The sequence below is a fragment of the Staurois parvus genome, unplaced genomic scaffold (assembly GCF_062004578.1).
Source record: "Staurois parvus isolate SC_StPar_1 unplaced genomic scaffold, SC_StPar_1.0 ptg000568l, whole genome shotgun sequence".
Classification (NCBI taxonomy): domain Eukaryota; kingdom Metazoa; phylum Chordata; class Amphibia; order Anura; family Ranidae; genus Staurois; species Staurois parvus.
The window spans coordinates 743406-761921 of NW_028318364.1; the positions used below are offsets into that span (position 1 = coordinate 743406).

At 41.1% G+C, this 18516-nt stretch overlaps 1 protein-coding gene across 1 annotated transcript in view; it reads left to right on the forward strand.

The window, feature by feature from the left end:
- SPTB (spectrin beta, erythrocytic) overlaps positions 1–18516 on the forward strand; it is a 125977-nt gene that overhangs the window by 85930 nt on the left and 21531 nt on the right. Inside the window, exons 23-29 of the mRNA XM_089691662.1 lie at positions 1825–2103; positions 3704–3843; positions 7339–7543; positions 8100–8474; positions 8882–9126; positions 13086–13224; positions 15523–15607. Coding sequence (XP_089547788.1) covers positions 1825–2103; positions 3704–3843; positions 7339–7543; positions 8100–8474; positions 8882–9126; positions 13086–13224; positions 15523–15607 — 1468 coding nt within the window. The remainder of the gene's footprint in view (positions 1–1824; positions 2104–3703; positions 3844–7338; positions 7544–8099; positions 8475–8881; positions 9127–13085; positions 13225–15522; positions 15608–18516) is intronic.

Sequence of the window (18516 nt, forward strand, 5' to 3'; positions counted from 1 at the left end):
TGAGCCAACTGCTCCTGTTCCCTTCCCAGCCCAGTGCTCCAGTGAGAGCTGGGTGGGGGGACAGAGCAGAGAGTCGGTGACTGGCAGTCACCAGCTCTCTGCTCAATGTAGACTGAGAACTGAGTGATCAGCAGTCTTTGATCACTCAGTTCTCTTAAATGCGCTGAGGAAAAGATGAGATGAGTATAATTTTTTTTTTAACCCAATACTTCTCTTTTAAGCTTTTAGCAAGTACAGAAAATACCTTCTGATCATAAATCAAATGCAATGCCCTTTTCCCTTCCTGTGAGGTAAACTACAATCTACTCTACCTGCTATAAACTACTATTCTACCCATCCCCCTCTGTAATGAAGCTGAAGAAAGTCAGACATGTTTAAAGTGCAGCCTGAGTAGCAACCACGGCTCCCTTCATAGACATAGTGGAGAAGTAGGAAACTGGAGGTGTGTTATTTACTAAATTACCAGGTGAGACTAAAGTAATAAATGTGAAAACAACTAATGCAGTTTCCTCATCTAAGGACTGGTAAGCTTGCAATAGATTAAAGTTTTGTTTTAGATGCATTTTAAGCTACTTACATGTCAGAGCACAGAATATCAATAGTACATCATACTATTACAGAGAGGGAACCCTTTTCACATGCAATGTATGTGATATATTTGCTGGGTGAAAAACAGTTTTCTCCAGCTTCTGGCAAAGGTTGAATGTATGCCATCCCAGGCAGAGTTATTGCCTTCCTCATAGTGCCTAAATAGTTCCAGCACTGATGTCATCTGGGACACTTAAAGGCAATGACAAGGAGTGCAGAACATCATCTCAGGTAAGTAACCAATGACACCAATGGTAGAATGCTCATCCTTTCATTTACACAAATGATGGGGCATTCTTCCTCCCATTAACATCAACAATGTGCCATTCTTCCTCTCACTGTCCAGTGACAGAAAGGCATATTTTACTCCTACTACCAATGATGGGGAATTACTTTTCCCATCACTGTCCACTGACGTTTTGGCAATCTTTCACCCCTGACACCAAGATGGGGCATTGTGTGCTCCACTAACCACCAATGCTGGGGCATTCTTTCTCTTAGTTACCATGTTTACTTTTCCCTTTTCCTGACCACTGAAACTGGGACATTTTATCCTCCAACTGAGCATTTACACTGAGACATTTTATCCTACCACTGACCATTAAAGCTGATATATTTTTACTACCAGTGCAACATTATTTCTTGACCACCAACACTGGAACAATTTTTTCTCATATAGACTACCAATGCTGAGGTATTTTTTGCTCCCACTGACCACCAAAGTTGAGACATTTTTCCTCCAACTGACCATAAATACTAGGGCTTTTTTCCTCTTACAACTTGTCATGAGCATGAATAGACACACTTTGTTGCTTGTCATGTGTGTATATAAAAGTAATGACAACACAACGGTTCAACAACTGGACCCAGCCAAACTGATAATAAAGCATAGTATGATATGAAACAATCCACTAGGCAAATTAATCTTGAATTTTTTTGGCTAATTAGAAATACTATGGATTGTTTGGAAAAATAACACAGTTACAGGGTGTCAATAAAATATACCCATGCCAAAGGCTGTGGCAATGAAATATACTCATGCCAAAGGCAGAGGCAGTGAAATAAACTGATGCCAAAGGATAGTTGAAATTAGATGTCCCACACCAGGAGGTACTCATACATCAAAAGCTATAAAAAGGATACATCATTTAATTGAAATTGAAAATGTGTTTAGGCATTTTATGTGAATTATCTTATCATTCCATATACATTACTGATAAAATGTTTCTGCTTCAGACTTTGCAGAAAGAAATTGCAGGTCATAAACCAAGAGTAGATTATGTTATCAATAGGGCAGAGACTATGGAAGGTGACCCAGAAATCAACCCTCAGCCAATCAAAAAGCTGCGTGAATCGCTACAAGATCAATGGAATTACTTGCAGACCGCGACAGTGAATAGGGAGAAATCCCTTAACCAATCAAATGAGGCTGAACAGTATTATGTGGATGCCAAAGAAGCAGAGGCTTGGATTGATGAACAACAGCTTTACATGATTGGGGATGAAAAATCAAAGGTATGCTTTCATTCATATCATATTTCATATGAAATAGAGGTATTAAATGTAAAGTCATCATTCGTTATTTGAGATAGTTAAAGTGGGCCAAAAGTCTTCAAGAATACATCCACTGTCTCAAAGGTGCCCCCTAAATAGCCAAATATGCAAGATCGTACAGAAAAATTTTACGAATTGAAGACAATATAGAACACATGTCAAACACAAGGCCCGCGGGCTGAATCTGGCCCACCAGGCTTTTTCATTTGGACCTTGAACCTCTACTTCAGCTGCAGCACCCCTGTCATTTCCACCCCCACCTTGTCTCAGCAGTTGGCAGCAGAGAGCAGGATAGACGTCCTCTATCAGATCCTCTCTGTGCAGCCGCAGCATCCCCTTGTCTTGCCTCCTCTGGTCTCAGCAGACTCCAGCCCTCCTCTGGTACTCCTCCAGACCCTGCACTTTCTTATTCTCACCTCCGCCCCCAGCTTCTTCCTGGCAGAAGCACTAGGTAAGGGAAGATCACTGTGATGTAAGGGAGGGTGGGGGGCTCTTAATATCTAATGTCAGGGAGAGTGGCATACTATAGACATCTAGTTATACAGATACAGTCGGTCCTTTGAGGGCAACCATAATGTTATGCGGCCAGTGATGAAATTGAGTTTTACACCTCTGATATCAAAAATTGGCTCTCCAACATTTTCTGGTCGTGATTTTGCGCAATCATGCTGCCCTGCAGCAGTATATCTGCTATAGGGCGGACGGGAAGCTGTGAACATAGTTGTACAAGCTTCCCTAAAAGGATGTTGTGTATACCCCCTTATCTGAGTTTGATTTTGCAGCCTGAGTAAGGGCCTGACAGGTAACCTGAAGTTTGACAGTTGCTGCTCTCTCAGCTAACTGACCTTGTTGCACAACAGTATTAATTAAAAGCTTCATATTCAGATTCCTGCAAAAATTGTGATTTAGAGGGGGTTATTTACTAAAACTGGAGAGTGCAAAATCTAGTGCAGCTCTGCATAGTAACCAACCAGCTTCCAGGTTTTATTGTCAAAGCTTAAATAACCAACCTGAAGCTAGATGCTGATTGGCTATCATGAACAGCTACACCAGATTCCGAGTGCACCAGTAAATCTCCCCCAAAATGTCAAACTCAGACAATGTAAGTAAAGTGAAAAGAGGAGGTAGATATACAGTAAATCCTTAAAAAGGACTTTGCACTAAAAGACATGGTCCATGATTATATCAGTTCTTCTTCCTCCACTGTAAATAGTTACATGACAGCAATACAAAAAAACACACCTGTGGGGAAAAAAAAGTTAAAAAGTCTACTTACATTGGAGCCAGTTTTTACCCATGATGCCTGGGTGATGGTGATGTCACAATGCTGCTGGCCAGACCTTGTGAGAAGATGCTTCTGCACTGTGCTGAGGCTTCTTGGGTGATTTGTGATACTCAGTGTTCCCAGGAACTCATTGCAAGGAATGACACAGAAGATACTGTGAAAAATTTGCTAGCATTATTAGGACCAAGGGCACACTTAATCCAATCCTGAGATTTCGTAAGATTCTGACTCTTGGCCAGGAAGTGAGCTCATAATTGAATTGGTATTTATTTTCAGGATGAGGAGGATGAAGAAAGTGTGGTGTTAATGTTGAAGAAGCACCTAATTTTACAACAAGGCATTGAACAATATGGAAAAAATATCAAGGATTTGGCAGAACAATCTCAGAAACTGCTGGCCTTGGATCATCCTGATGGGTATGAACAGATAGATAATAGGCACCTCTACTTACTATCATTAACACTAATAGCTCTTTAGTCAAGAGCATATAGAATGGACAATTAGATTTGAATACAGATGGTAACAGGCCAGTAGACCATGACTTCTGTACTACTGAAATATTTGATGATTTTACTGTGCATATTGACACTCTCATGGCTATTGTATTGCTTAAAAACCTATAGCAGACTCTTGGCAGTACCAGTGTATAGAAGAAGCATAATGTAAGCATCTCTGGGGTGATTATGATGACCGATAAATGCTGATAACAACCATATATTCCACATAATTGCATGTATACAGGACAACTTGACTTTGAATGGAAGAATTAAATTATTAGTCCCCAAATGCATCCATGATAGTCAAGTATGCCTGCAAGTTTTAAAGATGAACCCTGAACCTGAAGTTTTGTATATTTGTATAAGCTCCTCCACTGTACTGAAATTGCCTATTCTGATTTCACTGCATATTGTAAACCATTCAACATGTGTATTAATATTTGCTACACGTCCGATAAAGATGGGCTGTGGGATGTCCAGCATCAAGTAGACCCTTCCTCCTCAGCCTTACTGTCCTTGGCCTGCTCCTTTCATTTATTGGATTTCAGTTCCTTCAGTCATGGAGGATCACCATCACATTTAGGCATTACCTGTGACGGGTGCGGCGTCAGACCCCAGTCCTTCTCACCAACTTGTGACCGAAGGACTAGCCAATCTAAAACCGCGCTGCCACTTGCGTAACAATGCCACTCTCAGCTGCACCCTGCACAAAGATTTTCCAGCTCACTGGACCCCCAATCTCGGTGCCAACAGCCTGAGAGCAATTGTTACTGGCACAGTTTAATTACGCAATTAACCCTTCACACTGCCACCACCACCTTTTTACAAAGAAGGAGGAAACTCACAAATCTTAGCAGTAACACTATGATGTTTGAATAAGCGTCTGTATACACACTGTCACCGCAGACAGATGTATCCAGAGGTTTTAAAACACACAATAGCACTCTTCAGAGACAGGGATTCTTAGTTTGCATTAAAGAGCTTTAGAAACAATTCAACACTTTTCAGAAAATAGGATTTATTACTAAAAAGGTCAAAATGGTGCAATAAAAATATTTACATTAAAGATGTAACCAATATATATATATATATATATATATATATATATGAATAGAGAGAGCAATAACACAACAGAGAGATAAAAGAAAGAAGTTTAAGAATGTAGAATACTTGCAGAAGTCCTGGTTTAAGCAGAGTTCAAGTGTCCTGAACAAAATGGTACCTTTTCTCCCAAAGTTGGTTCCTGATGTTAACTTCCCTGGCGGTATTCCCGAGTGTAGCTCAGGGTAAAGTTTCAGTACCAAAAGTGGTAACCCCGAGCTACACTCAGCCTTACCATGCGGTGTTGCTGAGGGATTCCCTGCAGCGCTTACCTTGTCCTTCGTTCCCACGATACGTCCCCTGCAGTGTCCCCGGCCATCTCCTCCGGCCGATGACGGCATCTGGCTTCCGTGTTCCGGTCCCTGCGAGTGTCGGAACATACGGGGGCCGGAACGGCGGCAAATTTAAAAAAATTTTTAAACTGTCATTTTCTTAGAAATGAATTTGACATAGTAAAACATTACTGTATCAAACCATTTAACATACATTTTGTACCTACTGCTTTGTCCTGTGCCCTGACTGCATTTTGACTGTTCTTTCTGCCTGGAAACTTAGAAAAGTCCATGGCATCCAAAAAGCGTCCCTTTTGGTCAAAAGCGGTTTTAGACCAGCTAGAGAACAGCAATAGTAAATCAGAACCACTTGCAGAATTGAGTGATAATGATTTGTGGGGAAATTCGTCATCAGACACTGAAAACGATTTTGCGACTTTGCTCACTGATGTGCGAACTTGGCGCCATATTTCAAACTTCAGTGTTTTTGGTTTGATTATATTATTGAATTAAATTTATTATTATTATATTATTATTTTTATGATTATTTGTTAAAATATAATTTATGATTTATGATCTTGTGTTTCAAATTTTATCATACCCAGGATGTTTACTAGACTCTTGTTCGGACAGATTTTAGTGAGTTATTCCTAAAAATTACAGGCCTACAATAAAAAAAACATATTTCCATGCAAAAAAATGTACCGCTTTCAGCACAGAAATATGGACATAATCATACCGCTAGGGAGGTTAAAAGGGAGAATCTCTTCATCTCTCTCTCTAAGCATGACAGCCTGTTTTCTAGGAACACAGCAGGGTGTCTCCTTAAAGCAGAGAACCAATCGCCTCATTTGGGGAGGGGTGTTTAGGCGGGGACCCTGGCTATGACCAAATCCCTCACTTGTTTATACCATGGTCAATAACCTTCCATAAGTGCATGCAGTAGCCTAGCCACTGGCAGGTTAATATGCAGAACCATATTCTGAACGTCCAGACATTAAATATGACATATCTGGCTGTGACGGTTAAAGAGATATCGCTTTCTGCTCTCTGGTAGATGTTATCTAGGGGTGTAAGGTATCAGGTGACTCGTATTAAACTGACCTCTCTGAATATATGCTTTGTTTTATTGTACCTTGTTCCTGCCTGGATTTATGAAATTGTATGAAAAAGTTGTTTCAAGTGGGATGTATGTTTTACTGCCACCTCTGGAATGCTTTCATGTCCAGTGACTGACTAGTTTATGGCTTTACGACCAGGCCAAGGCAAGGGTCTGTCAGACATCATGGAACCAGCTAATTGGGTTTACAACCATGAAGCGTATCCAGCTGTGCCTGATGCCCTTGTGACCCCAGCATACACACACCATATGCCATTCAAAAAAAAGGGAGGGGGACTGATTTGGAGTGAGAATGACATTTGCAGAGTATGATCCAAATTATGGTTGTCATTGTCCATATCGGTGTGCACAATTATCACATTACCTAGTGCAGTCTGTATGCAAAAGCAGCCTGACTAGGAATGCTCTACTCCTCTAGACTGACAATCAGTCATCAAGGCATTTTGAAATTTGCATAACTCCTTCCAAATACCAGTCCATTGTTTGCATCAGGGCTCTTGAGTATAATACAAGAGCAGGGTGCTGTGATATTTACAGCACTGTTCCAGCCCCGCCAACCAGCCATGATCTGCATTCCATAGGAAAGCACAGAGACACAGTGATGACATCACTGGGTCTAAAATAAAATAAAAAGTGGAAAGGTTTATTTAAAAAATATTGTTAGCATGTTGAGGAAGAGGGAAGGAGGAACCAGGGAATGGAAAATATAAGTAAATTTTATCTTTAAAGCAAAACATTTTCTTCTGATGAGATAGCACACCACTCTAGAAGAGACATGTGACAGGATCCCTACTAATTTAGCCAAAAACACAGAACTCAAATGAGCCTGAATCCTGATATTTGTACACCACAGCAAAATCTCCTTTTGTATGGCCATTATCAGGCACCAAAGATGGTACTTACATTGTCTTGTGTTTGCAGTGAACAGATAATCCGACACCAGGACAATCTAGAAAAGCAGTATACAGCCCTGAGAGACATGGCAGATGAACGAAGGCGGAATTTGGACAATACCTATCATATGTTTCAACTGAGGCGTGAAGTGGAGGACTTGGAACAATGGATCGCAGAGAGAGACATCAAAGCCTCATCCCAAGAAATGGGACAAGATTTAGACCACGTGACGGTAAGAACATATAGAAAATCTTTTTTTATACTTGATAGAGATTGAGTGTTCAAAATTAAGAAGGGTGTCCCACCCAAAAGATTAATGGTGGTTTCAAAAACATTTCCCTAGCCCACCTACTTCACATTCTGCAGCTAAAATAAGTCCCCATTTACCTGCTTCAGAGGGCTGGTTACCAGAGCTGATAGGTATGGCCTACCAGGACCTTATATACACAAAACTGTGCAATTGACCAAGAAGAAAAGATAGAGAAGATCATATGATATACAACTCATTCTTATTGGGAATATTCTGGTGAGAATATATGGAGATCTGTGAAGGATAGTTGTGCACTTGCGACAACCAAAAGCTACCAGGACCTTAGTTTGATTTACATCTTGCTATTCTGGGTTTCCTCCACTGTACCACACCTCAAGACCATCTCCATTCTCAGAGAATGCTGCATCATTCTTATGGAAGTCAGCGGGGCGTTCCTATAAATATTAGTTTATCTATGTATAGTATAAAGTAATTTTGTCTTGATTTCTTTTAAATGTAAATAAATTAAATTTCACAGGAGCTCCGAGATAAATTTCGTGATTTTGCCAAAGAGACAGGAATAACTGGACAAGAGCGGATTGACAATGTGAATATCCTGATTGAAGAACTGATTGACGCTGGCCATTCAGAGGCTGCGGCCATTGCAGAATGGAAGGACAACCTGAATGAAAGCTGGGCAGACCTGCTGGAGCTGATTGACACTCGTGTACAGCTGTTGTCGGCCTCTTATGATCTCCACAAGTTCTTCTATGATGGCACAGAGATCCTGAGCCTGATCGAGGAAAAGCACAAAGAGCTACCAGAGGAGTTGGGTGGTGATGTACATACAGCACAGTCTCTGCACAGAGTACATACAGCCTTTGAGAGGGATTTCCATTTTATTGGGTCACAGGTATGTACATACTGCATCTACGCATCAATTATACAGTATGTTATCTGAAGTCTGTTGAGTTTATGTCAACAAATTAGAGGTTTAGTCCATAACAGTGTGTTTCAGCATGTCCTTTTGTATTGTCAATGATATATAATAAATAAATAATTCAGCTTGATGACTTGGGTACCCTCATAAGGGTGGGTGTGCAGATCCAGGAACCGAAGCTCAAATATTTCAGTAATACATTCACATTATTGTATAACTCCAGCATCTAACAAATCTGAAGTATCAGTTTCAAGTACATCAGTACAAATAAATGCAACCAGCATATTGTTTGCTGCAAAATGACAGGTGAATTCTATATAGGTTAGTTGTCGTATGCAATCTAACAAAAACTGATGGATGGAAGCATTAAATCATTGCAGGTTCAGGCATTCCAGGAGACTGCAGCACGTCTGTACTCTGCCTATGCAGGAGATCAGGCTACAGATATACAGAAGAAGGAGAGGGAGGTGACAGAAGCCTGGAAATCTCTGCTGGACGCCAGTGATGGTAGGCGAGCAGAGTTGGTTAGCGCAGCCGAGAAGTTCAGCTTCTTTAGCATGGTTCGTGATTTGTTGCTCTGGATGGAAAACATTATTCGGCAAATTGAAACCCAGGAAAAGCCAAGGTAACTGTTCATATGAGAACTTCAAGTTAGGAAGTCCATACTGCATGCACATAATGTACACAAACATCTGGTAATTCAGTATATGAAGATATTTTATACTTTGGTTTAATAAATTAAATTAAATGCATTGGATAGTTAAGTTTTTACAAGCATGCTTCAATATTTGTCAATGACCCATTAGTGGAAACTCCATGGACATCTGTCTTTCTTCCTGCCTGCTCTTAGGGCCATGTCGCACTGGCAATTTATTTGCAATAGTATTTTTTTAACTGATTTTTTACTAGGGAAATAGTTATTTCAAACTGTTAGCTAGTGATTTGTAGCTCAGTCCCTCAGCTGCTGAGTTTCATCACCAGCAACAATTGCACTACATTCACCTCTAGAGCTTAGCTACAAATCATTGCAGGAGTGCAGTTTGTACCACAGCACGCCAGCCTTTTGATGTAGCACTAGTTTAAACTGCAACATGCAAAATTCACTTCCTACAATTAAATCATTAGTTTCAAATTGTTGCCATTGCTAGCATTAGTGATTTGTATCGGTGATCAATCGCAAGTTCAAGATATCCCTTAAGCTTTGTTCTCATGTGCCCATGGGCGGACTGACCATTCGAGCACTCGGGCACTGCCCGAGGGCCCGGGGTCAGTAGGGGGCACCATGAAATGCCCCTGGCAACTTTTTTATAGGCTTTATGGGTGTGCTTTGAGTGTGGGCAAGGACACAGGGGCCCCATGATCCCCTATTGCCAGGGGGCCCCATGAGTTGTCAGTCCGCCCCTGCATGTGCCTTCAGGGGAAGGTGGTAAAAATTGGTGGTTCAGCCTTGGTTTTACTGCCAAGCTTAGGCTAGACAGGGTGGTACCAATGCAGTGACAACAAAAAAAATTATTCCCCTTGTCGAGTTTGATGTGCTGTATCAAACTTAGAAACATAGAAAAGTGACGGCAAAAAAAGATCAAGTGGTCCACTGAGTCTGCCCATTTTTTAAAATTTATACATGTGTTAGTTTTTTTTGTCTTGTTTTTGTTTTTTGTTTTTGTTAACGCTTGTATGAGTATAGATTTATGTTTTTCCCAAGCATGTTTGAAACCATATATTGTTGACCCATTCAAGTGAATGGGACCATGCCACAACCACCTTGCAACCAGATGCATGTGGTTGCAGCGCAGTGGTACAGGCTTTTCAGGTTTCAAACAGGAGGTGAGGAGGCAATTTACTGCCTCCCCACTGCATACCATTCACCCTCTCAAAAGCAATCTACCATGAACACCTTGCAAAGGGGTGGCAAGTCTGAACAAGCCCTTAGATTTCTAATGGTAAAGCATTGCAGATTAGGGAAAAACAAGACTTGAGTAGAAATCTTTTCAATGATCTTTGCTTATGTTTTAGTTATTATTTTCTCAAATTAATGAACAATTCGGCACATTTACAACTGACAATGAATAGGATTGTATTTTTATTCAAAGTGCAGAAAACCAAATAGAACAATTAAGACTGTCAGACAATGAAACAGGAGCGGATATGGGGGCTGGCAGGGTCATCTAGGTCTTGTGTGTGAGGTATGATGATTCATACAGTTGTGTTCAAAATAATAGCAGTCAGACATCACTAACCTGATCAATCACTGTTTTTGGTAGAAATTATATTTCTACATGGCAAATAATTTACTAGCAGGTGTAGTAGAGTAATAGAAATTCAACAGACCCAACAGTCATGACATGCATGCTGCTGATTCTGTGTAATTGAATCACTAATTGAAAGGGGCATGTTCAAAATAATAGCAGTGTGGAGTTCTATTAGTGAGGTCATTCATTCTTTGAAAAACAGGTGACAATTATTGCCCTTATTTAAGGAAGGAAGGCAGCAAATGTTGTACATGCTGGTTACAGTGCATTTCTCTCTTACATTCTGAGGAAAATGGGTTGTTCCAGACATTATTCAGAAGAACAGCGTACCTTACTTAAAAAGTTGATTGGAGAGGGGAAAACATATAAAGAAGTGCAGAAAATGATAGGCTACTCGGCTAAAATGATCACAAATGCTTTAAAATGGCAACCAAAACCTGAAAGACGTGGAAGAAAGCGAAAAACTACCATTGGAATGGATAGAAGAATAGCCAAAATGGCAAGTACTCAGCCAACAATCAGCTCCAGGAAGATCAAAGAAGGTGTAAAGTTACCTGTGAGTACTGTTACTATTAGAAGACGCCTATGTGAAGCCAAGCTATCTGCAAGAAGCCCCCACAAAGTCCCACTGTTGAAAAAAAAAACGTGCTGAAGAGGTTACAATTTGCCAAAGAGCACCTTGACTGGCCTAAAGAGAAATGGCGCAACATTTTGTGGACTGATGAAAGTAATATTGTTCTTTTTGGGTCTAGTGGCCGGAGACAGTTTGTCAGACGACCCCCAAACACTAAATTCAAGCTACAGTACACTGTGAAGACAGTGAAGCATGGTTGTGCAAGCATCATGATATGGGGATGTTTCTCATACTACGGTGCTGGGCCTATTTATCGCATACCAGGGATCATGGATCAGTTTGAATACATCAGAATACTTGAAGAGGTCATGCTGCCTTATGCTGGAGAGGAAATGCCCTTGAAATGGGTGTTCCAACAAGACAACGACCCCAAACATGCCAGTAAACGTGCAACATCTTGGTTCCAGACCAACAAGATTGATGTTATGGAGTGGCCAGCCCAATCCCCGGATCTTAATCCAATAGAAAACTTGTGGGGTGACATCAAAAATGCCGTTTCTGAGGAAAAACCAAGAAATAGAGAAGAACTGTGAAATGTAGTCCAATCATCCTGGGCTGGAATACCTGTTCACAGGTGCCAGAAGTTGGTTGACTCCATGCAACACAGATGTACAGCAGTTCTCAGAAACAGTGCTTATACAACTAAATATTCGTTAAGTGATTCAAAGGAAAGCCAAATCTTCAAACATTTTTCAGTTTATATAGTGAATGTTTGAGTTTGTAAAGAAGAATACAAACACTGCTATTTTTTGAACAGTCTAATATTCACTTTTCTTCAAGTTTTTTAGAGGAACAACACAAATTTGATATATTTTTCTTCATGTTTTGATTTGGAATAGAATGTGTAGTGTTCCCAATGCATTTGTGTGTATGGAAATAAAAGCTATTAGAAGAAATGTGAGCTTCATTCACTTTTTTCAACACACTGCTATTATTTTGAACACAACGTACATGCCGTATTATGCTATGAAGTGCCTGTGTATCTGTGATATCATTATAGGTCTGCATTTATTCGAATAATACCTGAAGTGGGTTGATTAGGCCTTGGCATGGAGGGATGGGTAATGTAGTGTGTGTGTGTGTGAAGGTGGTGGGTATTTGAATATTTTGGTAATGACTATCAAGAGTGGAATTTAGATTGAAACATACAGTAAGTGTTGACTGGATGTGCTTAGGTCCATTTCCTTTAAGATAGGTTTGGGTGTATTAAGCTATACAATCCCTATCAGATATCAGTTTATCATACTCCACTTCTGAAAAATGCATTCTGGTCAATTATTATGGGTAACTTAAACTTGAATTTTGCTCTTGCTGTTATAATCTAAACATGAATATCTGCAAAGGAATTGAGGATCCAGTGTTAAATTTGTATAATGATTTGGTACTTTTTGGGGGTGGTTGGGCATGAATGCCATGTCACTAATGGTATTTAAATAATAATAATACGCATAATAAGTGTTTCCAGACTGGAAAATATGGGTCTTCCACTTTTTCCCTTAATGTTGCTAAACACAGTTAAGAATTGTTATATATAACCCTTTGGAACAGTTGGGCACTACATATAAATTTCCTTAATCTACTAGGACTGGTTTATACTGACTCTTTTGTGTATACTCCCTAATGTCACAGAGACAACAAATTTTCAGGAATCCATTTTTTATGCCCCATTGATGTTTTGTTGATTATACCTCATTTTTACAGAGATGTGTCATCTGTGGAATTACTGATAAAATATCACCAGGATCTGAGAGCTGAAATAGAGGCCAGGAACACAAGTTATTCCAGCTGTGTTGACCTTGGAGAAATATTACTAGCTAGAAATCACCCAGATTCAGAAGAGGTAAGTACAGGTTATTGTCAGGTCAGTCTCTGATTTTGTTCTTGAAATGTATGCAGACTTATTTTTTGCCATGGTAAAACAAAATACTTGAGTCAGTGCCAAGCTTAGACACATGGTTATAGGTAACCACATGCTGGGTGTAAGTAACCACCATCTGCTTTAGATCTAATAATAACTTTGTAGTTAATTTGAAACAAATTGAATAGATTATATAGGTAGAGCTTTACATTGTAGTTTTAGTAAATATAAATAAGAGTGTACAATCTATAACATGTACCCCTTAGGAGTCGCTAAATGTGAATTAGGTCCCCCTAAGCTATGCACGGCCAGGCAACACACAATTCCCACACTTTGCACACTGGAGTCAAAGAACAGTCCTTGAGCTTGGCTTTGTGATTATTATTAAGGGGTTAACAATGGGGTCTAGGGGTATATGGGATGCCCGAGGAACAGCAGAACGTGAAGACAAACTCTTTAGCAACTATGTACAAAAATGCAGGTATCAACAGTCTCTTCTTTGAGAAAACTACCTCCTGGTGTATCTCCTTAGACCCTGGATGATTCCTCCTGTTCACCCAGCTGCCTGAGGGTATCCCTGAGCAAAGGAGCCCAACAGCTGCCAACTGAGCAGTCCCAGATGAGAACTAGTTGGGTATTACACCTGACTGCCCTCTCCCTTTATCTGGTAGGAATACTCACACTGTCCTCTCCTGTTAGCTTAGTTAGTGGGTTGGTGGCTGCCTTCAAGCCTTACACTGGGCTGGCTACTTTCCTGCTGCACAGGCTGTTCTCCCCTGGAAACATTGAGGCAGTGGAGATCCTGCTTTCCAGCATCCTGCCTGTAGATGGGATATCTTCCCTGGGACCTCCTCCCAGGCTCCATACTCCAACCAAAGAATGCCATGCTCACCATGCCCAGCCTTATGCCAGGGGATTGGCCAAGGTCCCTCAAACATGCAGAGCTGGGCCTCCTCTCCTCTTTCAGAAAGTTCTCTAGTTTCTGGTGAGGTGAGAGGGCTCCAGAAGCCCTGACCTGTTAGAGCTCCCTACCTGTCCTGAGGTGACCTCACTACCTCACTCCCAGGCTGACTCATCCCCAGGCTTCTACTCAGCCTCTGTCTAACAAAAATCCTACCTTGCTAATCTGGCGGGTGTAACATCTGATAATGGGCACTGTGAGGTCTGCCTGTCTCTAAACCATCATTGGGATCGTGGGACCTCATTTTCCCTTACCCTAATATGTATGGAAAAGGTGGTGTATGTAGTTAAAGTCTTGTTCCCTTTTCTACATGCAAAAATGAAATGTTAGCATCTGGGCATGTAGTGTTTTTTAAATATGTGCTCTGAGCACTAATAACCTCACTATATTCAATTCCCACACAGCGAATGATCCCCTGATTGTTGACATGAATCCTTGAACTAGTGAAATCATTTATTGGCTATTACACAGTCACCCTATGAACATATGTGCAACAGAGGTATGACTTGAGAATGCCAGGTCATGGCTAACAGTTTGAGTTTTCCCATCAATCAGATTTATTGAGGTTGAGATACTAAAGGAGTATGGCATGTTCAATTTGGAAAGTGAATTATCACTTAGCTTTGTGGTGAAAATTCACTTTGCAAAGAACACACAATCATAAGCAAATAAATAAAAACAATAAAAAAAAAGCATTTTAGCTTGCACATGATTGGATGACGCAAGTCAGCAAAGCTTCACTCTGGGGAAGTTCAATTTCCAAAGTGCAATTTCCCCTGCAAAGTGAACACTACTTGCCTTTATTAAATCAACCCCAATGTGTCTAAAACAGATGCATTTAAGGCAAGAGAAGGTGAAAGGAAAATGTATGTTGTTTTATGCCTCCCTCTTGGCAATACAAATATCATTATTGTGATTATCTTTATCACTGACCCTTCAATTGTGGAAAGTCCAAATGGGTCTGGGCCATAGTCTGGGGTCTGGGCCTAGTAGAGCAGGACAATAAAAGGATATTTTCAGGTGGCGCACATTGGATTGCTTACGCATCTGAAATTGTCTGATTGCAGCCATGCTGATGAAAACATAACCTGCAACTTTAGGTTGTGGCAATGTCCTTCACTCCATACCAACCACCCAGGATGTAGTTGAAATGCACAACACAATGCTACATATACACTTCGGGCCAAGAGTGCACAGGCATTGCATCTTTTTTTATAAGGTTTTTACATTTTAAGATTGCGAATGTGTGACTAGATGAATGTTTTTGTGTTTTTGGTGTATGAAGCACTTATAGCATTGCATTCTTTTTCTTTTTTCAGATAAAAGAAAAACTTGAACAACTAGCAGAAAGAAGAGCTGAAATGTTGGATAGGTGGGAAAAGCGCTGGGACTGGCTACGAGTATGTAAGTAATTGTTAATAGTACCACCTAATGATCAGTTAAAGGAAATGTTTAAACCACCACATTGGCCCACATTATTCAGAGTGTTCTAAAAGAAAAAAAAAGTTCTTTTAAGCTGGCCATACACTAGTAGAATGTTGTTCGAAAAATTTTGTTTGATTTTATAATGGTTAATGGGGTCAAATCGACTTTTGTTTTCAACTCCAATGACCAGAAAATTCGAAGGAGCAGGATGGAGCATTTTTCTCAAACAAAACTAATTTCTAACAACGAATGTGGTTTTCATTCGGTAAAGTCCATGCGTTTTAAAATTGAAAACAAATTAAATTTTGAAGTACTTTTGAATGACATTTGTCAAGTTATTGAATATACTGAGAATTGTTGGGCAAATGTTTATACGAACATTCATTTGAACATCTACTGGTGTATGGCCAGCTTAAGGTTTCTGGCTTTATTCACTGGCAAAGGGTTCTAATGTTCAATAATTTTTTAAAACACAATAAGGCTTCATGTACACGAGCAGCTGCTAAACTTGAGTTTAGGAGTTTGTGGCATTTTTTTGCCAAAGCTCCTAAACTCAACTCCATAAAAACCTGTGTCTATGTACACATAGGCCTTTAGCAGAGTTTAGGAGCTGCCACGTTTAGGTGAGGTTAAACCTCCCTCTCCAGAACACAGAAGAATCGCTTTCAGGATAGCAGAGGCGGACTGACAACTCATGGGGCCCCCGGGCAATAGGGGATCATGGGGCCCCTGTGTCCTTGCCCAAACTCAAAAAAACCTATGAAAAAGGTATCAGGGGCATCTCATGGGGCCCCCTACTGACCCCGGGCTCTCGGGCAGTGCCCGAGTTTCCAAATGGTCAGTCCGCTCCTAGTTCTTATACAACAGCTCATGTACCAAGAATATGACATTAAGAACAGAAACCGCGTAACAATAATCGGATTAGGGGCATCCCAGAATCAATTGAATCTAAAGATTTAGCCGCGGCGGATACCGCTATCTTCAATCAACTACTAAAGACACCTATATACAGTTGGATTGCGTACATCGCACGCTGGGCCCCAGGAATCCTGATCTATCTTTTGTCCGTGACATTTTGTGCAGGGTTTACTACTTCAAGGTCAAAGACACCATTCTGCGTGCAGCCAGCTTGCAGGATGCCATTCTATTCAACGAAGCGCCGTGATGCTCCTCCCTGAACTCTCCCGCCAGACTCTGGCCATGCGCAGGGCTCTGCACCCTCTCACTCAGATGTTACAGGAAAGGCATATTCACTATCAATGGCGATTCCTGTTTCAACTTCAAGCTTCACAGAATGGTAAATCTGCTCAGTTCTGCACTCTTGGAGACTTGCTCACATTTATTGGTGTGTTCGAGTTACCTCAGGTGACCCTCCTGGACTGGCCCTTCCAGCTCCCGATCCCTGGCCTCCCATTTCCCTCTTACTGGCAGCGGTCCGATCGAAGGAATAAGAAGCGTTCCAGGTCCTCTTATCAGAAGATCCCACAGGGATGATCCACTATCCAAGTAATTTTGGACGTTTTACCCTTTTTCCTATTTTTTACAGGTTATTTGCCTCCTCTTGGTTTCTCCTGTTGGTTTTGTGACTTGTATTTGTGCCTGTTGCCTTTCGGGCCCTGGGGCTGTGGCTCGGGGTTAGTTCTTAGGTGACATCGCCACCGCTTGCTATGGCGGGATGGGGTGCCTCTGGCCATGGTCTCAGGGGCCTTGAGCCCCCCCACCACTTACCTCATCTACACCTGGTTAGTGCCGGGTTATGTTTATATGTTTATATTTATTTGTCGGGGGAGGAGTCTCGTTTTCTCATGCCTGTTTGAGTGTTCATTGAATATGTTTTACAAGGGGGGTCGTCCTCGTATGAGGGGGACCTTCCTCGAAGTTATTATTTGCCTGTGGGAGGCCTGGGTCAGGATCAGATACATGCGCCTTTGACGTTCCCCATCTAGGTCTTCAGTGTACTGTGTTGAATCACACTGTATGTTTTTTGGACAGCTTGTCTGTCTATTAGTTTTTTCTTCTTCTTTTTATTCTTTTTCTGCTCTTCCTTTTTTATCCTTTTCTCACTGAAGGTGTTTTTTTTATTTATCTCTTTTTCTCGGGGGTCGGGGGAGGTTTTGCGAAGTGCTGTCGGTGACGCATTTGTTTCCTATTTGATCCAATACAAATGAATATAAATTTTCCTCTATTAATTGTAGGGGCTATAACATTCCGGAGAAGCGGGGCCAGATGTTCTATCATTTCCATAAACATGGATCGCAGATATTGCTCCTTCAGGAGACTACCGATGGTATCCGAGTCCTCCACAATCGTTATTATACTCAATGGTATCATAGTACTAATTCGCTGGCCAGGTCTAGGGGGGTGTCGGTGGCTTTTCATCATACCTTTGGCCCGGAGGTCTTGGACTCACTAATAGACCCAGCTGGGCGCTACCTCTTCCTCAAATTGAAGTTCCAAGATTTTGTTTTCACGGTGGCAAACGTATATGCTCCCACTCAAGATCAGGCTCCATTTTTTGCAACGGTCCTCTCTAAGCTGTCCAAATTTGGGGGTCCCTGTTTCATTGTTGGAGGGGACTTTAACATAGCTCTGTCTCCAGACCTGGTCACTTCCATGGGTAAATCTTCTCTCCCTTCATCAGTCTTATCCCTTATTAAGTCGCACCTGCATGAATTACATTTAGTGGACGTTTAGCGAATCCAACACCCTTCGGAGCGAGACTATAGTTATTATTCTGCAGCTCACGCATCATACAGCCGTATTGATTATTTCTTTGTGTCACAGTCTTTCCTAGATTGTCCGATTTCTTCCTCTATCGGTCATTTCCTATGGTCTGACCATACCCCAATACATCTTACAATTCAGGACTGACTATCATCTCTGCACCA